The following is a 24343-nucleotide window of genomic DNA, read 5'->3' as shown; positions in this document are numbered from 1 at the left end:
TTTCCAGGTTTGTGATTGGTATCAGGCAGCCTCAACCAATCTTTTTCAGAGAAAAAGATAATTACGGGTCTGACTAGGTATTGTAATACGAACCGCTTAATTGAGAGGCTGTTTTTCAGATTTGAAGGTCTTAATCAACTATCCATTTTTCTTGGCTTTTGGAAAATTGGCAACATTTATACTTGTTTGGTCCTAACTGTTAAGGGTCCTCATGGTTTTAAATGTACTTACATGCGCGCTCATAGTTTTAAAATGTGTTTACATAGCAAAACTTTTTCCTTCATTGAACTTGAGATGTCACAATTACCAAAATATCGGGTTGTGTTTACCACAATTGGGCGAACATTTGCAACAGCTTTAGGTCCAAGGATACTTATGATTTCAAAATACATTTATATAATGAAGAGAAGTTCATACGTATATAGCATGAAAAACATTTTATTTTATCCGATGTGGATACTAATCATATTAAAACTAAGCTAAAAATACAATTAATAGGAATGTAGCAATTAAAGAAGAGGGGCAGAGCCATGAAGAAACCATGTAGAGTAGTATAGAGAGGCAGAGAGGAGGGAAAAAAAATCTTGGGAGAATCCATTACAGAAAACTTTTCTCTATGGAACAAACGTCAATGGCTACCCAGCTTTGCTCTGAAACAAAAAAGTGTACGGCATAAACTAATAGAACTTTTGTAAAAAGGAAGGTCTTCTATCAATGGTCAAATAGGAAATGAAATGGGATTGGGGGACACCCAACACCAAGAAGCACTAGAAGACGAAACAAAACAAAAAGAAACAGAGAAATGAATGGATGCGCGTACCGACGTGGGGTCACAAAGTGGAGAATAGAACCAAACTTGGGGAGGAAGTTTGTGAAGCTCCATTTCATCCTATCCGTTCAAGACTGGAAGAAAACGAAAGGAGTGAAATCTCAACCGCACAATACACCATCACACTCAAACTTAGCTAGGAAGTTACTCTCTGATAAAGTACACTTGATAATATTAAAGAAGATGGCATCCTGAATTCAGATAGAAAATGGGGAAAAAAGAAAGATTTCTCACGCGGTATTCCTAAGCTACACGGAGTCAAGAAGTGGGATCCACTTGCTATGCCCATTTCCAAGCTTCTTCCCAAGTCATTAAGATGACTCTCTGAGTATATATACACACACACCCATATGAGAGAAGAGGTGACAAACACCTGTATGTTTTTCTAATTCTAATGTTGTTTTGGATATTCTATAGATAGCTTTACTCTTCGTCTTCTTCATCTTCATCATCCTAGTAGTAGCAGTGGTAGTAGCGTTTGTTTATTTGATTCCCAATTGAGTATGTCAGGAGGAGGGATGATCGGCATGGCTTCGGAATCATTACCAGTGGGATTCAGATTTCATCCAACTGATGAAGAACTGGTCGATCACTATTTGAAGTTGAAGATACTGGGCATGAATTCCCATGTAGACATCATCCCTGAGGTTGATGTCTGCAAATGGGAGCCTTGGGATTTACCTGGTAAACTGAATCATCTACGTGTTTTTGAGCCTTGAGACTTAAGCCTTTTGTCTTGGATAAACATGTGAATACTTCTGTCAATTCAATCGTGTGCCTTTTTCTCCCTTTTGTGTAGTTCTTTCAGTGATACAAACAAATGATCCAGAGTGGTTCTTCTTCTGTCCTCCTGATTACAAGTACCCAACTGGCCGTCGTTCCAACAGGGCAACAGAAGCTGGCTACTGGAAACCCACCGGTAAGGATCGTAACATCAAGTCTCGGGCCACCAAAGAGTTGCTTGGTACCAAGAAAACTTTGGTTTTCTATAGGGGCCGTGCTCCTCTATCAGTCAGGACCAACTGGGTTATGCACGAGTATCACGCTGCTATTGCCTCCCTTCCTGCCAATGTATGCTATCCATTACCTCCATTATCGCTCTCTTACTCTCTGTTTTTTGTGTGAATTTCACAAGTTTCTGTTCTAATCAAGTCTGTTTGGTTAACCAAAAAAAGATTATAAATTACTTGCACATGTTCATTTAAGTCTCTCTTTGAATGTACTAAGGCATTTTTACATAACCAGGGAAATTGTTCACTGCTAAGTGATTTAATATTGTTCTTCACAAGGATTTGATATGGCTGGAATATGATACAACAATTTTATACTGTGAATTTATGTTGTTTTGCCCTTCTAATTGTGCAGAAGGCCTATGCTCTATGTCGCTTAAAGAGAAAAACAGATGAGAATACAGGGCCTGATATTCCTCCAGAAACTAACGTGAATGGTATGTTACCTGAACTGTCAATCATTCAAGCAACTTCACTGATGAATATGGAAGTTGACAATTAATCTACAGGTATTGTGTTTAATCTGGATGGCCTAGCCAACATGGTGACCTTAGGTGGTGAGCCGAGCCATCATGCTAGCATTAGTGCTTTTGATTTTGGAAATTATCAAGTAGAGGAACCGACTCCAGAGGTGAAAATGAGCATTTGTATTCTTCTCCCAGCATTTACTGCCTCAGTTGTGAATATGTGAAGCAAATCCATGACTAATGTTTTTTTCTTTCTTGCTTCTTACCTCAGATGGATCCTCTGATTCAAGGTTTATTAAATGAACCCACATTTATTTCAGCGGATTATGATTTTTCCTCTGACACAGAGCAAGGACCTCACTTGGATCTCCCATTTGCAAATGGCTTTAACAATGTCTGTGAAAGGACGATATTTCAGGATGGCTCCTCTGAACCGGATGACGATGTTAGTAGGTTCTTGAATACTCTTATTGTTGATCAGGATGAACACCCTTTTGGAGAATTAGCCAGTCAGAGGAGCTCACCTGTTGATAGTGGGAACCTGAGGAATGATTCTATAGGCAAGCTATCAGCCCGGCCACAGAGCCCATTGAAGGGAGTGTATGGTAAGGGTGGTGGATCAAGCAGTGACACAGACACTGAAGTGCTTCAAGTTCAGGTAAAAATATGCCCTACCCTCCATTCAATAGCTCACCAGCCCCAAAATTCATTCTTGAACATTCTTGGGAGCTCTAAAATTGAAGTTTGAGATCAAACACTCTGCATCCCTGGTGTCTTACTACGTAATTGGTTACAATAGTTGCAGAATTACTTTGTTTTTTTTTTCTCTCTATCCTACAGTATAGTCAATCACGGAAAACTTCAAGCTTGATCAATGGGGTTTCCCATTCAAAGCATTGTATGCCATCACCAATGGCTCAACGGTCGTATGCCACATCACAGTTATCCAGCATTAACCAGCACAGAAAGGAAAACAAGAGTTCTCTTCATGATGAGTCCAGGAGATTTGCTGCTCCCTCCATTGAGAGATTAGACAACTTTGTAGCACAGCGGGTTGCTCCAAAGAGTGTCAAATTGGAAGGGAATGCCTCAAATACTGATGGACCCCAAGCTTTAACTAAATTGAGCTGCAGCATGTCAAAATCGGAAGAAAAGTCAGTCTCTACTAAGGTGAGAAGTTTAACTGAAGTTGAATTGGAATTTCTCAATATATCTATTTGGCAATTCTACTTCCACAAGGTTTCTGTTTGCAGGCCAAGGAAATGGCAGAATATGATTCTGCTACTGACCACAACAAAGACTCCATCAAAGAGTCCAAGAAAGACTGCGAAGTTACACAAAAAGCCAATGTGAAACTGAGTCCAAAGTCGATATGGAATGTGCCAGTCGGAAGCAATCAAAAGGGTTCCTTCAATTGCCCAGAGACAGCTTTTGTAAGCCACGAACAAAGTTCCTCACCAGATTATCTTGTCAATTTACTTGTGGGCATGCTATTGTTCGTGCTTCTTATTGCAGTTATGGTGCTAGACATCAATGCAAAGGTTTCAAAGCCTTTGCAGTGAGGTGATATTATCACATTTCAAAACCCACCCCTTAGGTTACCTTTGGATATGTTTTTTATTTTCTACTTTTAAAATTATAAACTCGTAGGAAAGATATAAACACCCTTATGCAAAAAGTAGAAATTTAACTTGTGTTCTTGAAAAAACTTAAAAATGTTTTATTTCCATAAATTTAAAAAAATTTTAAAAGTATTTTCAAGTATATAAGGTATGTATCTACTTTTTCTACGAGTTTCTATTTTTAAAAATAAAAAATAAAAAGTGTATCCATAAGTAACCTTAGTTTTAGATTTCTCTTGAATCCACCAGCCAGCCAACCATAACCAAAAAATTCACACAGTGAACAACCATCTATGAAGAGAAGCATGTGTGTTTTTTTTTGCTGCATGGAGATATCTGAAACTCAAGGTTCTGCAAGTATCGCACATAAAAAGTTGGCCATGTTGGTAAATGCTTTATATGGAGTGAGGATTACTTTTTATGAATCTATATATGTATGTTGTATTAGGGATATTTGGGTGTTACAAGCAGTCTGGATTGTAGATGTAACATTGGTGAAGACTCAAGAGAAGCAAGTGGGTTTTGGAGTATGGAGATATCTTAAACTCAAGGTTGGAAGGATACTACTTAATGGCCATGCTTGAAGATGCAATATATGGAGTGAGGATCACTTTGTGGATGAAAATATATGTTTGTTGTACTAGAGATAAATGGGTGTTACAGGGGCAGTCTTTATTATAGATGTATGTAATGTGTTCATTGTAAAGAGGAAGAAAAGCAGGTGACTATCCTTCTTTACAGTTTTGTCCCTAATGACTTAAATTTAGGGAGGTTTCGGATTTTGTTTTACTTTATCATTTGGTGTCCTTCTGGCCTCCTGTATGGCTGTCTTGTCTCCAATGGCTGAAAGGCCATTGTGTATATTTTCTCATAATAAAAGAGTGTTGTTTTGTTTTCTTGATGATCCTTTTTGTGGTTGTACGTTTGTGAAAGAGTAATGGAATAAAGGCATAAGTGAGGGGGTGGGTGAGGAAAGGAATCAAAGTTTTTGTTTATGGTAAGAGTAGTGGAATAAAGATGTATAAAAGTGAGAGGGTGATTGAGTTGAGGAATTAAGATACAAAGAAAATACAAAGATACTCCAAGTTCCCAAACAAGACATCCATCAGTATCAATCATTGGAGTCAGAGAAACTTATCTCATCAGACAGCATAAAATCCAAAGTCATCATGATTTATTCACCCCCAAAACATACATACCAACCTTTGCAAATATCCAAAATAAAGAAGAAAAGCTCATAGATAAACCCTCTTTCTGATCATGCTAGGCTCACTGTTGTGTTCCCAGTAGTAAGGATGCTGGGTCCAGTATTCAAAACATAACATGGTCATTTTCTCTCTTGTAGAAAAAAAAATTATTATGATCAAAGAAAATTTGTGCAGGTTTTTGCAACATAATGCACATAGCACATAAGAATCTCCTCTGTTAAGCTTAGCATGTTTGGAATTGTTCAAATTTCAAGGTTTGTAATTGGTATCAGCTAGCCTCAACCAATTTTTTCCCAGAAAAAAAAGAGTGAAAAATATGGGTCTGAGTGAATATTGCAAAACCAACTACTTGATGGGGAGGTTTTAAGGTCTTGATCAATATTAATTTTGTCATAAGCAGATTTCAATCATCTTCATCATTTTTCATGGCTTTTGGCATATGGTGGTTCATGTATTAAAGGAGAAGGGGGTGGAGCCATCAAGAAACAATGTAGAGCACTATAGAGAGGCAGAGAGGAGGGGAAAAAAAAATCTTAGGGAGAATCTATTAAGGAAGATTTTTCTGCATGGAAGTAACATCAATGTCTACCCAGATTTGTACTGAAAAAAATGTAGGGTACTACAGAACTTGTGTAGAGGGAGATCTTCTGTTAATTGTCTGAACTGTAGCTGTGAAATGAAATGGGAATGGGGACACATAAAATCAACTAGCACAAGAAGATGGAAACAATACAAAAGAAATGAAAGGGATGTGTGTACGGACGTTAACGAACTTGCGGAGGAGCTTCATTTCATCAAATACTCAATTCAATACTAGAAGAAAGCGAAAGGAGCGAAATCTCAGCCGCACAATTCACCATCAAAATCAAACTTGGCTATGAAGTGAGTATGTTATACAGTACAGTTAGAGTAGCATTGTGAATTTCATATAGAAAATAGAGGAAAAAGAAAGGTTTGTCACGCGGTCTTCTTAAGCAACGCGGAGTCGAGAAGTGGGATCCACTCTCTTTGCCCGTTTCCAAGCTTCTTCCGCTGACTCCGACGACTCTCTCTCTCTCTGAATATATATGCACAGGCCCACATATCGGAAAGGGACGTATTACCCTTGAGCTAATTCTAATGTTGTTTTGGGTATTACATTGATAATTTTTTCCAGTTCCACCCTTGAGTCTTCTTCATCATCCTCCAAGCACTAAGAGTAGAAGTGTTTGTTTATTTTATTGCCAATTAAGTATGTCAGTAGATATGATAAACGAGATTTTGAAACTTTTACCAGTGGGATGCGGATTTCGTCCCACCGATGAAGAACTGGTTAATCACTATCTGAAGTTGAAGACACAGGGCAAGGATTCCGAGGTACAGATCATCCCTGTGGTTGATGTCTGCAAATCGGAGCCTTGGGAATTACCAGGTAAACTGAATCATCCAGGTGTCTTGAGTCTTGGGATTTAAGTATTTTCTCTTTAATAAACATGTGTATGATTCTTTTTTTTTTTTTTTCTTTTTTTGTAGATCTTTCACGGATAAAAACAGCTGATCCAGACTGGTTCTTCTTCAGTCCCGTTGATCTCAAGTATTCAAATGGCAGTCACGTCAACAGGCAAACAGAGGCTGGCTACTGGAAACCCACCGGTCAGGATCGTGAAATCAAGTCTGGGACCAACAAAATTGGTACCAAGAAAAGTTTGGTTTTCTACAAAGGCCGTGGTCGTGCTGCCCTTAGGACCAACTGGGTTATCCACCAGTATCGCGCAGACATTGCTGGCCTTCCTGCCAATGTATGCTATATCCATCACCTCCATTATCCCTCTCTTATTCTCTGTTTTTTTTCTGATCAACACTGCTTGGTTGACCAGAAATAGCAAGTCAATTACTGACACATGTTTGTTTGAGTTCCTGTTTGAGTGGGGTAATAATTAAGGCACACTTACATAACTAGGGAAATTGTTGAGTCATTAATTTGTTGTTTTATTGTAAGAATTCTATTGATTGGATTTAACTAAATTGACTGGTAAGTAATTTACAACTGGTCTTCACAAAGATTTGATATAGCTGGAATCTATACTGTCAATTTATGTTGTTTTGTCTTTCAAATTGTGCAGAGGGCCTATGTCCTGTGTCACTTAATGAAAAAAACAGATGAGAATACGGGGCCTGATGAGGCTGTTGCCGGTGGGTTTTCTCCAGGAATTAATTTTATGGTTTGTTATCTGAACTGCCTATCATTCAAGAAACTTTCTCTGATGAATATGGAATTTGACAATTCATCTACAGGTTCTGGAAATGGCCTAGCCAACAACATGACCTTAGGTGCTGGGCTGAGCCACCATGCCAGCGATATTGTTTCTGATATTGGAAATTATCAAGTAGAGGAAATGATTTTAGACGTGAGAATGAGCTTTTGATTTATTTTTATGTTTTGTTTTGGTGTTCTCCCAGCGTTCACTGCCTCAGTTTTGAACATGAGAAGCAAATCCATGACTAATGTTTTTTTTTTCTTGCTTCTTACCTCAGGGAGATCCTGAGCTAGAAGGTTTATTGCATGAACCCACAATTCATCCTCTAGATTATGATTTGTTCCATCACACAGAGCAAGGACTTGATTTGGATCTCTCGTCTTCCAGTGGCTATAACAATAGTTGTGGAAGTATGCAGTTTCAGGATGAGGATGATGCAGAATTCGTTGATGGTCTTTTCATTGATCAGGACGGATACCCTTATGGAGGATTAAGCGATGAGAGGAGCTCAGCTGTTTATGGTTCTATTGGCAGGCTATCAGCCCGCCCACAGAGCCCATTGAAGGGAGCATATGTTAAGGGATCAAGGAGTGCCACATACACTGAAGTGCTCCATGTTAAGGTAAAAATATGCCCCCCAATATCTCACCAACCCCAAAATCAATTCTTGTTCATTCTTGGGAGCTCTAAAATTGAAGTTTGAGATCAAACACTCCCACATGCTGCATCCCTGGTGTTTTGACTGCATAATTGGTTACAATAATTAAAGAATGACTTTGTTTTTGTTTTCTTTGCTACAGCCTAGTCTATCGCAGGAAGCTTCCAGTCGTGTGGTTTCCAGTTCAAAGGAATGTATGCAGTCACCAATGGCTCAACAGCAGCATTCCGCTTCAGGATTATTCAGCATTAACCAGCAGAGGCTAGCCAACTCTGTAGCACATGGGGTTGCTCCAAAGAGTGTCAAATTGGAAGGAAATGACTTAAATAATGAGATTCTCCTAGCAAAGTTAGCTAAATTGAGTGGCAGCATGATAAAATCGGAAGAAAATTCAGTCTCCATTAAGGTGAGAAATTTAACTGAAGTAGAATTCGAATTTCTCATTATATCCGTTTGGTAATTCTACTTCTTTCTGTTTGCAGGCCAAAGACAGGGCAGAATATGGTTCTGCTACTGATCTGCTCCAAAGCAAAAACCCCATCAGAGAGTCCAAGAAAGACTGCGAAGTTCCTGAAAAAGCAAATCCAAAGCTGAGTTCAATGACAAGATTGAATGAGCCAGTTGGAAGCACTCAAAAGGGTTCCTTCAATTCCCCAGAGACAGCTTCTGCAAGCCATGAACCTAGTTCCTCACCGGCTGAACTTGTCAATTTTCTCACAGGCATAATATTGTTTGTGATTCTTATTGTTGTCATGGTGCTAGACTTCATCGCAAAGGTTTGAAAGCCTTTGCACTCAGTGATAATATCACATTTCGAAACCCACCCCCTAGGTTACTTTCTGATAAACTTTCTTGTAGAAAAAGCATAAAAACTCATATGCAAAGAGTATAAATTTACCCTTCAAATTTGAAAAATCTTAAGAAGCTTTGTCAAGTATATGAGAAATATATATACTTTCTGTATCGGTTTCTATTTTAAAAAATAAAAAAATAAGAAATATATCTAAACATAACCTTCTTCATCGCAAAGGTTTGAAAGCCTTTGCACTCAGTGATAATATCACATTTCGAAACCCACCCCCTAGGTTACTTTCTGATACACTTTCTTGTAGAAAAAGCATAAAAACTCATATGCAAAGAGTATAAATTTACCCTTCAAATTTGAAAAATCTTAAGAAGCTTTGTCAAGTATATGAGAAATATATATACTTTCTGTATCGGTTTCTATTTTTAAAAATAAAAAAATAAGAAATATATCTAAACATAACCTTAGAGATTTCTCTCGAGTCCACCAGCCATCCACTTACAACCAAAAAAATTCACACAGTGAAGAAGCATGTGTGTTTTTTAAGCAGCATGGACATATCTTACTTAAAGTTTTGCAAGGATATGACTCACATAGTTGGCCTTGTTGGTAAATGCTTTATATGGAGTGAGGATTACCTTTTTAATGGATGTATAAATATGTATGTTGTCTTCAAGGATTTTGGTAGATGTGACATTGGTGGAGAATAAGGTTTCAAGGAAGAGCTCATAGATAAACCCTCTTTCTGGTCATGCTAGCCTCACTGTTGTGTTCTCAATGGTAAGGATGCTGTGTTCAGTATTCAAAACATAACAAGGTCATTTCCTTTCTTGAGAGGAAAAAATGATTATGATTAAAATATAAAGTTATGCTTGGTTCCAGGAAAATATGAAGGAAAACATGAGAAAAAGGAAATAAAGAGGAAAAGTAAAAGAAAAAAAAAATTTAATGTTAATAGATTATTTATATATATCATTTGGTAATATTATTTTTCTTTCTTTAATAATTTCTGGAACCAAATGTAACCTAAATCAAAGAAAATTTGTGAAGTTTTTTGGCAACATAATGCACATAGCACATAAGAATCTCCTCTGTTAAGCTTAGCATAGGTTTATAATTCGTATCAGCTAGTCTAAACCAATCTTTTCCCAGAAAATTTTTAAAAGAAAAAGAAAAAGAAAAAGGAAAATATGGTCTTGATCAACATTAATTTTGTCATAAGCCTGTTTCAATCCATCTCCATTTTTCATGGCTTCTAGCATATTGGTGATATTTATGCTGGTTCATATATTAAAGGAGATGGGAGTTAGAGCCATGAAGAAACAATATAGAGTACTGTAGAGAGGCTGAAAGGAGGAAAAAATCATAGGTAGAATCCATTAAAGAAGACATTTCTCCATGGAATAAACTTCAATGGCTACCCAGCTTTGCACTGAAAAAAACGCAGGAATAGAACTTCTGTAGAAGATCTCCTGTTAATGGTCTGAACTGTCATAGTCATGAAATGAAATGGGGACGGGGGACACATGACAACAACTAGCACAACAAGACCGGAACAAAACAAAAGAAATGAAAGGATGTGTGCACGGACCCGACCGAACTTGGGGGCGAAGTTTGTAAAGCTCCCTTTCATAATCAAACTTGGCTATGAAGTAAGTATGTTATAAAGTACACTTAAAGTTGCATTGTGAATTTCGGATAGAAAATAGAGAGAAAAGAAAGGTTTCTCACGCGGATCTTAAGCTACAGAATCAAGAAGTGGGATCCACTTGCTATGCCCATTTCCAAGCTTCTTCCAAAGTGACTAGTCCGACAACTTTCTATATATATATATATATATAGACCCGCATATGGGAGAGGGACGTAGTGCCTCTATACTAATTCTAATGTTGTTTTGGATATTCCATTGATAGTTTTATTCAGTTCTACCGTTGAGTCTTCTTCCCTTCATTATCATCATCATCATCCTAGTAATCATAGTAGTAGTTTTTGTTTATTTCATTCCCAATTAAGCATGTCAGTAGGAGATATGATAGCCACGATTTTGGAAACTTTACCAGTGGGATTCAGATTTTATCCCACTGATGAAGAACTGGTTGATAACCATTTGAAGTTGAAGATACTGGGCATGGAGTCCCCGGTAGACATCATCCCTGAGGTTGATATTTGCAAATGGGAGCCGTGGGAATTACCAGGTAAACTGATCCTCCAGATGTTTTGAGTTTTAATGAACATGCGTATAATTCTGGATTTTTTATTTTATTTTATTTCTATTGATTTATTTTTGTGTGCGTAGTTTTTTCATTGATAAAAACAGATGATCCAGAGTGGTTCTTCTTCAGTCTTCTTGATTACAAGTATTCAAATGGCAGTCGTTCCAACAGGGCAACAAGTGCTGGCTACTGGAAACCCACCGGTCAGGATCGTGACATCTTCTCTGGCACCAACAAAGAGGTGATTGGTACCAAGAAAACTTTGGTTTTCTATAGAGGCCGTGGTCGTGGTGCCATCAGGACCAACTGGGTTATCCACGAGTATCGTGCAAATATTGCCGGCCTTCCTGCCAATGTATGCTGCATTACCTCCATTATACCTCTCTTACTCTGTTTTTGTTCTTATCAACACTGTTTGAATGTAAGAATTCTATTAATTGAATTTAAATAAGTTGATTGGTAAGTAATTTTCTAATGATCTTCACAAGGATTTGACTGGTAAGTAATATATACTGTGAATTTATGCTGTTTTGTCTTTCAAATTGTGCAGAGGGCCTATGTTCTGTGTCGCTTAAAGAGAAAAACAGATGAGAATACAGGTTCTGATATTCCAATCCCTGATGAGGCTGTTGCAGGTGCACTTTCTCCAGAAATTAACTTTAATGGTTTGTTATCTGAACTGCCTATCCTTCATGAAACTTGGCTGATGAATATGGAAGTTGACAATTCATTTACAGGTAGTGGGATTCTTCAGAATGGCCTAGCCAACAACATGACCTTAGGTGCTGGGCCGAGCCACTATGCTAGCAATATTGCTTCTAATACTCGAAATTATCAAGTAGAGGATATGACTTTAGAAGTGAGAATGAGCATTTGTGTGTGTGTGTTTTATGTTCTTCCAGCATTCTGTGTCTCAGTTTTTGAACGTGTGAAGCAAATCCATGACTAATGTTTTTTTTTTCTTGCTTCTTACCGCAGGAGGATCCTCAGATACAAGGTTTATTTAGCGAAACCACTTTTATTCCACTGGATTCTGATTTTTTCTCTGACACAGTGCAAGGACCTCACTTGGATCTCCCATTTTCCAATGGCTTTAACAATGTCTGTGGAAGGACGCCATTTCAGGATGACACCACTGAACAGGATGACGATGTTACTTGGTTCTTGAATACTCTTATTGTCGATCAGGATGAACACCCTTTTGGAGAATTAGCCAGTCAGAGGAGCCCAGGTGTTGATAGTGGGAACCTGAGACATGGTTCTATTGGCAAGCTATCAGCCCGCCCACAGAGCGCATTAAAGGGAGTATATGGTAAGAGTGGTGGATCAAGGGACACTGAAGTGGCCCAAGTTCAGGTAAAGATATGCCCTGCCCTCCAATATCTCACCAACCCCAAAATGAATTCTTGAACATTCTTGGGAGCTCTAAAATTGAAGTTTGAGATCAAACACTCCCACATGCTGCATCCCTGCCTGGTGTTTTGACTGCATAATTGTTTATAATAGTTGGAGAATAACTTTTTTTTTTTTGCCTTCTCTATGCTACAGTATAGTCAATTGCTGCAAGCTTCAAGCTTGACTAGTGGGCTCAGTCCAAAGGAATGTGTGCAGTCACCAATGGATCGACCCACTTCACGGTTATCCAGCATTAACCAGCACAGAAGGGAAAACAAGAGTCTTCTTCATGATGAGTCCAGGAGATTTGATGCTCCCTCCATTGAGAGATTAGACAACTTTGTAGCACAGCGGGTTGCTCCAAAGAGTCTCAAATTGACAGGGAATGCCTCAAATAATGAGACACTCATAGCCAAGTTAACCAAATTGAGCTGCAGCATGACAAAACCAGAAGAAAAGTCAGTCTCTATTAAGGTGAGAAGTTTGTCTGAAGTTGAATTTGAATTTCTCATTATATCTATTTAGCAATTCTACCTCTTTCTGTTTGCAGGCCGACGACAGGACAGAACATTGTTCTGCTATTGATCTGTTTCAATACAAAAACCCCATCAGAGAGTCTAAGAAAGACTGCATAGTTATTGAAAAAGCAAATCCAAAGCTGAGTTCAATAAGGAATTGGCCAGTCACTAGCAATCAAAAGGGTTCCTTCAATTCCCTAGAGACAGTTTCTGCAAGCCATGAACCAAGTTCCTCACCAGGGCTATCTCATACTATTGTTGGTGGTTCTGATTGCACTCATGGTGTTAGACATCAATGCACAGGTTTCAAAGCCTTTGCAGTGAGATGATATTATCACATTTCACAGCCTTTGCAGTGAAGAAGCATCAATGAAGAGAAGCATGTGTGTTTTCTTAGTTGCATGGTGATATCTTAAACTCAAGGCTCTACAAGGATTGTACTTAAAAAGTTGGTCATGTTAGTAAATGCTTTATATGAGGCGAGAATTACATTTTATGGATGTATCTATGTATGTTGTATTGGGGATATTTCTACGTTACAAGCAGTCTGGATAGTAGATGTGACATTGGTGAAGACTCAAGAGAAGCCAGTGGGCTCTGGAGTATGAGGATATCTTAAACTCTAAGGTTGCAAGGATACTACTTAAATAGTTGGCCATAGTTTGTAGATGCAATATATATGTTTGTTGTACTAGAGATATATGGGTGTTACAGGGGCATTCTTGATTGTAGATGAATGGAATGTGTTCATTGTAAGGAAGAACAATGCAGGTGGCTATCCTTCTTTTACAGGTTTTTCCCTGATGGCTTAAATTCAGGGAGCTTTCTGACATACCAACCTTTGCAAATCTCCAAAGTAAGGAAGAAAAGCTCATGAATAAACCCTCTTTTCTGATCATGCTATGCTCACTGTTGTGCTCTCTATAGTGAGGATGCTGTGTCCAGTATTCAAAACATAACATGGTCATTTTCTTTCTAGTTGGAAAAATAATGATTTTCATCAAAATGTAAATGATGAATCAAAAGAAAATTTGTAAAGTTTTTGGCAACGTAATGCACATAGCACATAAGAATCTCCTCTGTTAAGCTTAGCATGTTTAGAATTGTTCAAATTTCAAGGTTTGTGATTGGTACCAGCTAGCCTCAACCATCTTTTCCCAGAAAAAAAGAGAAATATGGATCTGACTAGGTAGTGTAATACCAACTGCTTGATGGGGAGCAAGTTATTCAGAGGTTTGAAGGTCTTGATCAATATTAATTTTGTCATAAGCCTATTTCAATCCATCTTCATCATTTTTCATGGCTTTTGGCATACTGGTGTTATTTATAGTGTTTCGTACATTAAAGATGATGAGGGTAGAGCCATGAAGAAACAACATAGAGTACTGTAGAGAGACAGAGAAGGGAAAAAAATCTTAGGGAGAATCCATTGAAGAAGAGTACTTTTCTGCATGGAATAAAACTTGTGTGGAAGGAGATCTTCTCTTAATAGTGTAATGAAATGGGAATGGGGACACATAACACCAACTAGCACAACAACACGGAAACAAAACAAAAGAAATGATAGGATTTGTGTACGGACGCGACTGAACTTGGGGATGAAGTTTGCATAGCTCCATGTCATGGAATATTCATTCGATCATACTAGAAGAAAGTGAAAGGAGTGAAATCTCAACCGCACGATACACCATCAAAATCAAACTTGGGTAGGAAGTAAGTCTGTTATACTGTACACTTAGAAAGGTTTCTCACGCGGTCTTCTTAAGCTACGCGGAGTCAAAAGTGGGATCCACTAGCTATGCCCATTTCCAAGCTTTTTCCGAAGTGATTAGTCCGACGACTCTCTTTCTCTATATGTATACAGACCCACATATGGGAGAGGGACGTAGTACCCCTAATGCTATATTATATCGATAGTTTTATTCAGTTCCACCATTGAGTTTCTTCTTCTTCTTCATCATCCTAGTAATAATAGTAGTAGTGTTTGTTTATTTGATTCCCAATTATGTCAGTAGGAGAGACCATAGGTGCGATTTTGGAAACTTTACCAGTGGGATTCAGATTTCATCCCACCGATGAAGAACTGGTTGATCGCCATTTGAAGCCGAAGATACTGGGCATGGATTCCCCAGTAGAAATCATCCCTGAGGTTGATATCTGCAAATGGGAGCCGTGGGAATTACCAGGTAAACTGAATCATCCAGACGTTTTGAGTTTAAATGAACATGCGTATAATTCTGTTTTTTCTTATGTGTGTGTAGGTTTTTCAGTGTTGCAAACAGATGATCTAGAGTGGTTCTTTTTCTCTCCTCTTCATAAGAAGTACCAAAATGGCAGTCAATTCAAAAGGGCAACAAAGGCTGGCTACTGGAAACCCACCGGTTTGGGTCGTGACATCTTGTCTCGGACCAACAAAGAGGTGATTGGTACCAGGAAAACTCTGAATTTCTATGAAGGCCGTGGTCGTGCTGCTGTGTTGACCAATTGGGTTATCTACCAGTATCAGTATCATCGCTCAGATATCGCCTCCCTTCCTTCCAATGTAAGCTGTCCATTACATTCGTTCTCGCTCTCTTACTCTGTTTTTGTTCTTACCTGCTTGGTTTACTTTGTTTTTGTTCTTACCTGCTTGGTTGACTAGAAAAACAAAGTAAATTACTATTTGAATGTTACTAATTAAGTGTGATATTCCACACTGTAGAGGAATTTTTTTTTTTATAGATTTAGGTTATTTGATTAAATGGGTAATTGAAAACCCAATTTTGAAAATTTACTCTCCATTTTTTTTTACCTCATTTTGACAAAATACCCTCATTTTTTTCTTATAAAAATAATTTTTTTTTAAACATATATGTAAATACTTAAAATAGTTAAAGACATTTATATGAAAATTTGATTATTCTTAAAATAAAAAAATAACAATCATGGAAGATGTTAAATTTACAAATATAGGGATTATTTCATCATTTTAATCAATTAATTCTCTCTTAACTTTGTAAACATATTTTAAATTTGTGAAGACCCTTTAAACTTAGGGTGAATGATATCTATATAGTTGAGAGTGGACCATTATAGATGGTATCATAGCCAATCTTCAGTCCTGATGTGGGTCTTTGTTTTTTGACCTCACAATAGACCTTTGTTTGTTCAATCTTGCAAGGTGTATTTGTTTGTTTGATTTTTATAATCCCATGGGATATAATGACAACATTATATCTGTATGAAAGATAATTGTAATATCTCATATTAGTGGGAGCCTTTTAAACTTAGAACAATATGTATCACAACTAGGTTTTGGACCTTGATGTAGACCTTTTTTTGTTCAACTCTATGAGGATATAGGATGTTGTGTTTGCACGGTTTTTATTGTGTTTGTATGAGAGGTAGTTGTGATCTCACATTGAATAGAGGAAAAATTATGTCTATATAAGGGTTAATTGTGATATTCTACATCAAACAAGAGAAAGAGTTGTTGACGTTATATATGTATGAACTTTTCTTAACCTTATAGATGCGTTATGAATTTGTGAGAGCCCTTTAAGCTTAAACGAAACAATATCTACACAAATGATATCAAAGTTAGGTTCTCAACCCTGATATGGACCTTTGTTTGTTTGGCCTCCGCAAGGACATGATGTTGTGTTTGCATGATCTTTGTTGTGTGATTTTGATATTCCACATCGGATAGAGAAAAAAGTTTGTGATACTATATATGTATAAACCCCTCTGAACCCTATGGATACGTTTTAAACCTCTAAGGGTCCTTTGGGTCTAGAGCGGTTGGGAAGATGTTGTCACATCAAGGCACATTTACATAACAAGGGAAATTATTGAGTTATTAATTTGTTGTTTTATTGTGAGAATTCTATGGATTGGATTTAACTAAGTTGACTGGTAAGTAATTTGCTACTGGTCTTCACAAGTATTGGATATGGCTGGAATATATACTGTCAATTTATGTTGTTTTGTCTTTCAAATTGTGCAGAGGGCCTATGTTCTGTGTCGCTTAAAGAGAAAAAAAGATAAGAAGACAGGGTCCTATATACCAACCCCTGATGAAGCTGTTGCAGGTGGGTTCTCTCCAGAAATGAACTATAATGATGTGTTATCTGAACTGTCAATCATTCAAGAGACTTGGCTGATGAATATGGAATTTGACAATTCATCTACAGGTACTGGGATTCATCTGAATGACCCGGCCAACAACATGACCTTAGATGCAGGGCCAAGCCACCATTTTAGCGATATTGCTTCTGATATTCGAAATTATCAAGTAGAGGAAATGACTTCAGATGTGAGAATGAGCATTTTTTTTTTCTCCCAGGGTTCACTGCCTCAGATTTGAACATGTGAAGCAAATCCACGACTAATGTTTTTTTTCTTGCTTCTTACCTCAGGAGGATCCTCAGCTACCAGGTTTATTAAATGACATCCCATTTACTCCACTGGATTCTGATTGGTTCTCTGACACAGAGCAAGGACTTGACTTGGATCTCCCATCTCCCAGTGACTTTAACAATAGCTATGGAAATATGCAGTTTGAGGATGGGGTTGATACAGAATTTGCAGATAGTCTTATTGTTGATCCAGATGAATACCATTGTGAAGGATTAACTGGTCAGAGGATCTCAGCTGTTGACAGTTGGAACCTAAACCATGGTTTTGTTGGCAGGCTATCAGCCCGCCCACAGAGCCCATTGAAGGGAGTGTATGGTAAGGGTGGTGGATCAAGCAGTAACACAAACACTCAAGTGCTCCAAGGTTTCTGTTTGCAGGCCAAAGACAGGGCAGAATATGGTTCTGTTATTGATCTGCTCCAAAACAAAAACCCCATCAGAGAGTTCAAAAAAGACAGCGAAGTTACTGAAAAAGCAAATCCAAATCTGAGTTCAATATGGAATGAGTCAGTCGGAATGAATCAAAAGGGTTCCTTCAGTTCCCCAGAGACAGCTTCTGCAAGCCATGAGCCAAGTTCCACACCAGGTTACCCTGTCAATTTACTTGCAGGCATACTATTGTTGGTGCTGGACATCAATGCAAACATTTAAAAGCCTTTGCCATGAGGTGATATTATCACATTTCAAAATTCACCCCTTGCTGTACACTCTTTATTTTTTTCATTTTTAAAAAGTAGAAACTTATCTTGTGTTCTCTAGAAGGTACCAACCGGCCAGTCATAACCAAAAAAATTCACACAGTGAAGAAGCATCAAGGAAGAGAAGCATGTGTGTTTTTTTTTTGGCTACATGGAGATATCTTAAACTCAAGGTTCTGCAAGAATAGCCTTTACATATTTGGCCATGTTGGTAAATGCTTTATATGGAGTGAGGATTACTTTCTATGGATTTATAATTATGTATGTTGTCTTTAAGGATATTTGAGTGTTACAAGCAGTATGGATAGTAGATGTAACATTGGTGAAGACTCAAGAGAAGTAAGTGGGTTTTGTAGTATGGAGATATCTTAAACTCAAGGTTGCAAGGATACTACTTAAGTACTTGGCCATAGTTTGTAGATGCAATATGTGGAGTGAGGATCACTTTGTGGATAAAAACATATACGTTTGTTGTACTAGATGCACATGTATGTAATGTGTTCTTGATGATCCTTGTCTCAAATTTGTTGTGGTTGAGTTGAGGACTTAAAATACAAAGGAATTCCAAATTCCTAAACAAGACATCCATCTCTCTACCATTAAGAATGAATAGGGTAAATTAGTCTATCGTCTTCCTTACACTCTACCTTCTAGTTGATTCAAGCAAGAAAGGTCAGTCGATTGCGTTGGGTACGAAGGATAGCTACAATTCACATCAAGGAGGTATCAGAATGGGAGTTGGTGAATCCATTACCCAGAATTCCAAATTCCCAAACAAGACATCCATTTATCTACCATTGAGTCAGAAAAACTTATCTCATTAGACACAGCATAAAATCCAAAGTTATCATGATCCCCATCCCCATCCCGCCCCCGCCCACAAATCAGACATACCAACCTTTGCAAATCTCCAAAATAGAAATTCTCATAGATTTTCTGATCATGCTAGGTTCACTATTATGTTCTCAATAGTATATATATATATACCATTTTACACTTATTTTACTTCTTTTAACTCTTTTACACAAAGATTAAATAATTTAAAGATATATAAATTTTTAATAATTTTAATTATATTTATTTATTTATTTTCATAGTACAACTAAAGATTGAGAAAATTATTTTCCTTCAATTTTTTTTTCCTTTTCTTACTAATTTCTAAGACCAAACATGACTTAAATGACGAATCAAAGAAAATTTGTAGAGTTTTTAGCAACATAACACACATAGCACATAAGAATCTCCTCAAGAAAAATATGGGTCTGACTAGGTAGTGTAATACCAACTGCTTGATGAGGAACTAGTTGATCAGAGGTTTGAAGGTCTTGATCCATATTAATTCTGTCATAAGCCTATTTCAATCCATCTTCATCATTTTTCATGGCTTAATAAACAAAGTAGAGTATTATAGAGAGGAAAAAAAATCTTAGGGAGAATCCATTGAAGAAGAGTACTTTTCTGCATTGGAATAAACATAAATGGCTACGTAAACAGAGCTTTGCCCTGTGGGACACATAACACCCAACTAGCACAACAAGATGGACATAAGACAAAAAGAAACTGAGAAATGAAAGGATGGGTGTATGGACGCGACCGAACTTCGGGAGGAAGTTTGTGAAGGTCCATTTCATGGAATATGCGTTCGATCATACTAGAAGAAAGCGAAAGGAATGAAATCTCAACCGCACGATACACCATCAAAATCAAACTTGGCTAGGAAGTAAGTCTGTTATACAATACACTTAAAGTTGCATTGTGAATTGCATATAGAAAATAGAGGGAAAAGGAAGGTTTCTGACGCGGTCTTCTTAAGCTACATGGAGTCAAGAAGTGGGATCCACTTGCTATGCCTATTTCCAAGCTTCTTCCAAAGTGTCTAGTCCGAACTCTCTTTCTCTCTATATATATACACACCCACAAATGGGAGAGGCACGTAGTACTCCTATGCTATATTATATTGACAGTTTTATTCAGTTCCACCATTGAGTTTCTTCTTCTTCTTCATCCTAGTAATAATAGTAGTAGTGTTTGTTTATTTGATTCCCAAGTGTTAAGTATGTCAGGAGGAGGAATGATAGGCAGGGATTTGGAAACTTTACCGGTGGGGTTCAGATTTGCTCCCACCGATGAAGAACTGGTTGATAAATATTTGACGTGGAAGATACTGGGCATGGATTCCGAGGTAGAGATCATCCCTGAGGTTGATGTCTGCAAATGGGAGCCTTGGGAAATACCAGGTAAAGTGAATCATTCAGGTGTTTTGAGTTTTAATGAATATGTTCATAATTCTGTTTTTCTTCCTTGTGTGTGTAGGCTTTTCAGTGATAAAAACATACGATCCAGAGTGGTTCTTCTTCAGTCTTCTTGATTACAAGTATTCAAATGGCAGTCGTTCCAACAGGGCAACAAATGCTGGCTACTGGAAACCCACTGGTCAGGATCGTGACATCTTCTCTGGCACCAACAAAGAGGTGATTGGTACCAAGAAAACTTTGGTTTTCTATAGAGGCCGTGGTCGTGGTGCCACCAGGACCAACTGGGTTATCCACGAGTATCACACAAATATTGCCAGCCTTCCTGCAAATGTATGCTACATTACCTCCATTATCCCGCTCTTACTCTGTTTTTTTTCTTATCAACGCTGCTTGGTTGACACAAAAAGGAAAGTAAATTACTGACACATGTTTATTTAAGTCCCTCTTTGAATAGTACTAATTAATATGAGATTAATTGTGGTATCTTAGTCAGATAGAGGAAAAAGTTTTTAATGTTATATATGTATAAATTTATCTCAACTTTATAGATGTGTTTTAAAACTATAAAGGCTTCTTGAGCTCAGTGTAAACAATACTACATAGTTAGGTGTGAGTTATTGCAAATGATATCAAAGCTAATTCTTGACCTCGATATAGGTTTATGTTTGTTTGGCTCTACAAGGGACCTATGTTTATTCAACCTTGCAAGTGTCCCATCGAAGATGTTGTGTCTGCAAAAAGGGTGACTATGATATCCCATATTGGTATGAGCTTTTTGGACCTAGAACAGATAATATGTACACAAATGATATCAAAGTTAGGTTCCTTTAGTTGTATCTATATGGGAATTATTGTGTCAATATGGGGGCTAATTGTGATATCTCAATTCAAATAGGGAAAAATTGTGTTTCTATGAGGTTAATTGTGATATTCATATTGGATAAGGAGTACATATATATATATAGAAGTTGACAATATCTGCACAGATGATACTAGAGTTAGGACCTTGACCTTGATGTAGGTCTTTGTTTATTTGCCTTGCAAGGACACGATATTGTGTCTGCATATCCTAGTTGTGTTTATATGAAAGTTGATTGTGATATCTTATATTAGATAAAAGAAAAAGGTCATGACAGAGCAAATAATATCCACGTGATTTTGATTGTTTTATTGTAAGAATTCTATGGATTGGATTCGACTAAGTTGATTTTTATGTGATTTTCTACTGGATTGGATTTAACTAGGTTGACTGGTAAGTAATTTTCTACTCGTCTTCACAAGGATTTGATATGGCTGGAATATACACTGAAATCATGTTCTGTCTTTCAAATTGTACAGAGGGCCTATGTTCTGTGTCGCTTAAAGAGAAAAACAGATGAGAATACAGAGTCTGATATTCCAACCCCTGATGGGGATGTTGCAGGTGGGTTCTCTCCAGAAATTAACTTTAATGGCGTGTTATCTGAACTGCCAATCATTCAAGAAACTTGGCTGATGAATGTGGAACTTGACAATTCATCTACAGGTACTGGGATTCATCCGAATGGCCCAGCCAACAACATGACCTTAGGTGCTGGGCCGAGCCACCATTCTAGCGATATTGCTTCTGATATTCGAAATTATCAAATAGAGGAAATGACTTTTGTGAGAATGAGCTTTTATTTTTTTTATTTTTTTTTATTTTTGTTCTCCCAGGGTTCACTGCCTCAGGTTTGAACATGTGAAGCAAATCCATGACTAATGTTTTTTTTCTTGCTTCTTACCTCAGGAGGATCCTCAGCTACAAGGTTTATTAAATGATATCACATTTACTCCACCGGGTTCTGATTGGTTCTCTGGAACACAGCAAGGACTTGGCTTGGATCTCCCATCTCACAGTGGCTTTAACAATAACTATGGAAGTATGCAGTTTCAGGATGGGGTTGATACAGAAGATTTCGTGGATAGTCTCATCGTTGATCCGGATGAAAACCACTATGAAGGATTAACAGGTCAAGGGAGCTCAGCTGTTGACGGTTGGAACCTGAACAAGGGTTATGTTAGCAGGCTATCAGCCCGCCCAAAGGGCCCAGTGAAGGGAGTGTATGGTAAGGGCGGTGGCTCAAGCAGTAACACAGACACTGCAGTGCTCCAAGGTTCAATATGGAATTGGCCCGTTGGAATGAATAAAAAGGGTTCCTTCAGTTCCTCAGAGACAGCTTCTGCAAGCCATGAGCCAAGTTCCTTACCAGGTTATCTTGTCAATTTACTTGTGGGCATACTCTTGTTTGTGGTTCTTATTGCAGCCATTGTGCTAGACATCATTGCAAAGGTTTAAAAGCCTTTGCCTGAGGTGATATTATCACATCTCAAAATCCAACCCCTATGCTCCCTTTTTTATTTTTAACAAGTAGAAACTCATCTTGTGTTCTTAAAAACACTTCAAAATTTTTTACTTCCTCAAATTTGAAAATTTTCAAAAAGCGTCTTCAAAATATATGTATATACTTTTTGTATGAGTTTCTATTTTAAAAAATCTAAAATAAAATAAATGTTTGTAAATGTGACCTTAATTTTATATTTCTCTTGCAGGTACCAACCGGCCAGTCATAGCCAAAAAAATTCACACAGTGAAGAAGCATCAAGGAAGAGAAGCATGTATGTTTTTTTAGCATCATGGAGATATCTTAAACTCAAAGGGTTTTGCAAGGATGAGACTTACATAGTTGGCCTTGTTGGTAAATGCCTTATATGGAGTGAGGTTTAGTTTTTTATGGATGTATGAAAATGTATGTCGTCTTTAAGGTTATTTGGGTGTTACAAGCAGTTTGGATAGTAGATGTAACATTGGTGAAGACTCGAGAAACAAGTGGGTTTTGGAGTATAGAGATATCTTAAACTCGAGTTTGCAAGGATACTACTTAAGTAGTTGGCCATAGTTTGTTGATGCAATATGTGGAGTGCTAGATATATATGAGTGTTATAGGGCAGTCCTTATCATAGATGTATGTAGTGTGTTCATTGTAAAGAGGAACAAAGCAGGTGGCTATCCTTCTTTATAGTACTGTCCTTAATGACTTAAATTTAGGGAGCTTTTGGATTTTGTTTTACTTCATCATTTGGTGTCCTTATGTATGGTTGGCTTGTCCCTAGTGGCTGAAAGAGTGTTTTGATTTTATTTTCTTGATGATCCTTGTCTCAAATTTGTTGTGGTTGTATGTTTATGATAAGAGTAGTGGAATAAAGATACAGCAGGGAGGGTGGTTGAGTTGAGGAATTAAAATACAAAGAAAAAAACAAAGATATTCTTAAGTTCCCAAACAAGACATCCAACTGGATCTACCATTGAGTTAAAGAAACTCTATCTCATTAGACATTGCATAAAATTCAAGGTTATCATGTGTTTTTTCACTGTCAAGTAAAAACTCATTTGATGGTGTTAAAAATATTAAAAACGTTTTTAGAATTATTGTCAAATACACTTTAAGAGATATCACCCTTTGCAAATTTCCCAAATAAAGAAGAATCTCAAAGATTTTCTTATCAGACTAGACTCACTATTATGTTCTCAATGGTAAAGTTGTTCTGTCCGGTATTTAAAATGTAGAAAGTCATCTTCTTTTTTGTAGGAAAAAAAATGATAATCGTCATAACGTAAGACTTTTTTTAATCTCATAAAATATGAGAAAAAACACTAGAGAAAGAAAATAGAAAAGAAAAATAATTTATGTAAAGATAGAATGATTTAAAGATACATAAATTTTTAATAATTTTAATTATATTGATTTATTTTAAATATTTTTCATAGTACAACTAAAGATTGAGAAAATTATTTTTCTTCAATTTCTTTTTCCTGGTACTTCCTAGAACCAAATGTAAGCTAAACAAGGAATCAAAGAAAATTTGTAAAGTTCTTAGTAACATAATGCATATAACATATAAGAATCTCCTCTATTAAGCTTAGCATGTTTAGAATTGTTCAAATTTCAAGGTTTGTGAGTGGTATCAGCTAGCCTCTACCAAAATTTTCTCGGAAAAAAATAAAATAAATA

The 24343-nt window shown here is 37.2% G+C and overlaps 5 protein-coding genes across 12 annotated transcripts; all 5 read left to right on the top strand.

Annotated features, from left to right (window-relative positions):
- Positions 1–1176: 1176 nt before the first annotated feature.
- LOC117931766 (protein NTM1-like 9) lies at positions 1177–4829 on the top strand. The gene is made up of 7 exons (XM_034852826.1): positions 1177–1513; positions 1629–1900; positions 2195–2276; positions 2349–2470; positions 2578–2964; positions 3147–3476; positions 3560–4829. The coding sequence occupies exons 1-7, from the start codon at positions 1333–1335 to the stop codon at positions 3866–3868; spliced, it is 1683 nt and encodes a 560-aa protein (XP_034708717.1). The 5' UTR covers positions 1177–1332; the 3' UTR covers positions 3869–4829.
- A 1310-nt stretch (positions 4830–6139) lies between these two features.
- LOC117931767 (NAC domain-containing protein 62-like) lies at positions 6140–9222 on the top strand. Of its 2 annotated transcripts, XM_034852827.1 has the most exons (8): positions 6143–6547; positions 6649–6914; positions 7239–7308; positions 7411–7523; positions 7651–7995; positions 8174–8437; positions 8514–8807; positions 9062–9222. In XM_034852827.1, exons 1-8 carry the CDS (start codon positions 6370–6372, stop codon positions 9065–9067), a joined length of 1536 nt encoding a protein of 511 aa, XP_034708718.1. In that variant the 5' UTR covers positions 6143–6369; the 3' UTR covers positions 9068–9222. The 2 variants fall into 2 exon arrangements, with proteins under 2 accessions (XP_034708720.1, XP_034708718.1); XM_034852829.1 differs by lacking the exons at positions 7239–7308; positions 7411–7523 and having other exon boundaries at positions 6140–6547.
- A 594-nt stretch (positions 9223–9816) lies between these two features.
- Positions 9817–13860, top strand: LOC117931714 (protein NTM1-like 9). Of its 3 annotated transcripts, none has more exons than XM_034852747.1 (7): positions 9817–11031; positions 11133–11404; positions 11600–11684; positions 11787–11908; positions 12028–12405; positions 12598–12918; positions 12995–13860. In XM_034852747.1, the coding sequence occupies exons 1-7, from the start codon at positions 10851–10853 to the stop codon at positions 13289–13291; spliced, it is 1656 nt and encodes a 551-aa protein (XP_034708638.1). In that variant the 5' UTR covers positions 9817–10850; the 3' UTR covers positions 13292–13860. The 3 variants fall into 3 exon arrangements, with proteins under 3 accessions (XP_034708638.1, XP_034708637.1, XP_034708635.1); XM_034852746.1 differs by having other exon boundaries at positions 11600–11714; XM_034852744.1 differs by having other exon boundaries at positions 11600–11908.
- A 970-nt stretch (positions 13861–14830) lies between these two features.
- On the top strand, positions 14831–18580 carry LOC117932748 (protein NTM1-like 9). 2 transcript variants are annotated; one of them, XM_034854039.1, is made up of 6 exons: positions 14832–15148; positions 15224–15504; positions 16948–17032; positions 17135–17256; positions 17360–18026; positions 18122–18580. In XM_034854039.1, the coding sequence occupies exons 1-5, from the start codon at positions 14968–14970 to the stop codon at positions 18008–18010; spliced, it is 1320 nt and encodes a 439-aa protein (XP_034709930.1). In that variant the 5' UTR covers positions 14832–14967; the 3' UTR covers positions 18011–18026; positions 18122–18580. The 2 variants fall into 2 exon arrangements, with proteins under 2 accessions (XP_034709931.1, XP_034709930.1); XM_034854040.1 differs by having other exon boundaries at positions 14831–15148; positions 17360–18567.
- A 627-nt stretch (positions 18581–19207) lies between these two features.
- On the top strand, positions 19208–23479 carry LOC117931757 (NAC domain-containing protein 91-like). 4 transcript variants are annotated; one of them, XM_034852814.1, is made up of 5 exons: positions 19208–20294; positions 20371–20642; positions 21651–21956; positions 22081–22543; positions 22884–23479. In XM_034852814.1, the coding sequence occupies exons 1-5, from the start codon at positions 19904–19906 to the stop codon at positions 22961–22963; spliced, it is 1512 nt and encodes a 503-aa protein (XP_034708705.1). In that variant the 5' UTR covers positions 19208–19903; the 3' UTR covers positions 22964–23479. The 4 variants fall into 4 exon arrangements, with proteins under 4 accessions (XP_034708705.1, XP_034708704.1, XP_034708706.1 ...); XM_034852813.1 differs by having other exon boundaries at positions 22081–22644; positions 22884–22973; XM_034852815.1 differs by lacking the exon at positions 22884–23479 and having other exon boundaries at positions 21651–21735; positions 21838–21956; positions 22081–22728.
- The last annotated feature ends 864 nt before the right edge of the window (positions 23480–24343 follow it).

This window comes from Vitis riparia, chromosome 15 (genome assembly GCF_004353265.1).
Source record: "Vitis riparia cultivar Riparia Gloire de Montpellier isolate 1030 chromosome 15, EGFV_Vit.rip_1.0, whole genome shotgun sequence".
Classification (NCBI taxonomy): Eukaryota; Viridiplantae; Streptophyta; class Magnoliopsida; order Vitales; family Vitaceae; genus Vitis; species Vitis riparia.
Note: the sequence above shows the minus strand (reverse complement) of the source record. Positions and strands in the feature narration are given on the sequence as shown.

What these genes read in the sequence shown, in the direction of transcription:
- LOC117931757 (XM_034852813.1), top strand. Translation starts at nt 19,904, where the DNA reads ATGCCTATTTCCAAGCTTCTTCCAAAGTGTCTAGTCCGAACTCTCTTT. An exon ending in TTGCCAGCCTTCCTGCAAAT is followed by an intron (nt 20,643 to 21,650) that starts GTATGCTACATT and finishes CAAATTGTACAG; the next exon opens with AGGGCCTATGTTCTGTGTCG. An exon ending in AAATAGAGGAAATGACTTTT is followed by an intron (nt 21,957 to 22,080) that starts GTGAGAATGAGC and finishes TTCTTACCTCAG; the next exon opens with GAGGATCCTCAGCTACAAGG.
- LOC117931766 (XM_034852826.1), top strand. Translation starts at nt 1,333, where the DNA reads ATGTCAGGAGGAGGGATGATCGGCATGGCTTCGGAATCATTACCAGTG. An exon ending in TCCAGAAACTAACGTGAATG is followed by an intron (nt 2,277 to 2,348) that starts GTATGTTACCTG and finishes ATTAATCTACAG; the next exon opens with GTATTGTGTTTAATCTGGAT. An exon ending in AAAAGTCAGTCTCTACTAAG is followed by an intron (nt 3,477 to 3,559) that starts GTGAGAAGTTTA and finishes TTCTGTTTGCAG; the next exon opens with GCCAAGGAAATGGCAGAATA.
- LOC117932748 (XM_034854039.1), top strand. Translation starts at nt 14,968, where the DNA reads ATGTCAGTAGGAGAGACCATAGGTGCGATTTTGGAAACTTTACCAGTG. An exon ending in GGAGCCGTGGGAATTACCAG is followed by an intron (nt 15,149 to 15,223) that starts GTAAACTGAATC and finishes ATGTGTGTGTAG; the next exon opens with GTTTTTCAGTGTTGCAAACA. An exon ending in CCCTGATGAAGCTGTTGCAG is followed by an intron (nt 17,033 to 17,134) that starts GTGGGTTCTCTC and finishes ATTCATCTACAG; the next exon opens with GTACTGGGATTCATCTGAAT.
- LOC117931767 (XM_034852827.1), top strand. Translation starts at nt 6,370, where the DNA reads ATGTCAGTAGATATGATAAACGAGATTTTGAAACTTTTACCAGTGGGA. An exon ending in GGAGCCTTGGGAATTACCAG is followed by an intron (nt 6,548 to 6,648) that starts GTAAACTGAATC and finishes CTTTTTTTGTAG; the next exon opens with ATCTTTCACGGATAAAAACA. An exon ending in AAAATTCAGTCTCCATTAAG is followed by an intron (nt 8,438 to 8,513) that starts GTGAGAAATTTA and finishes TTCTGTTTGCAG; the next exon opens with GCCAAAGACAGGGCAGAATA.
- LOC117931714 (XM_034852744.1), top strand. Translation starts at nt 10,851, where the DNA reads ATGTCAGTAGGAGATATGATAGCCACGATTTTGGAAACTTTACCAGTG. An exon ending in GGAGCCGTGGGAATTACCAG is followed by an intron (nt 11,032 to 11,132) that starts GTAAACTGATCC and finishes TTGTGTGCGTAG; the next exon opens with TTTTTTCATTGATAAAAACA. An exon ending in CTGAAGTGGCCCAAGTTCAG is followed by an intron (nt 12,406 to 12,597) that starts GTAAAGATATGC and finishes TCTATGCTACAG; the next exon opens with TATAGTCAATTGCTGCAAGC.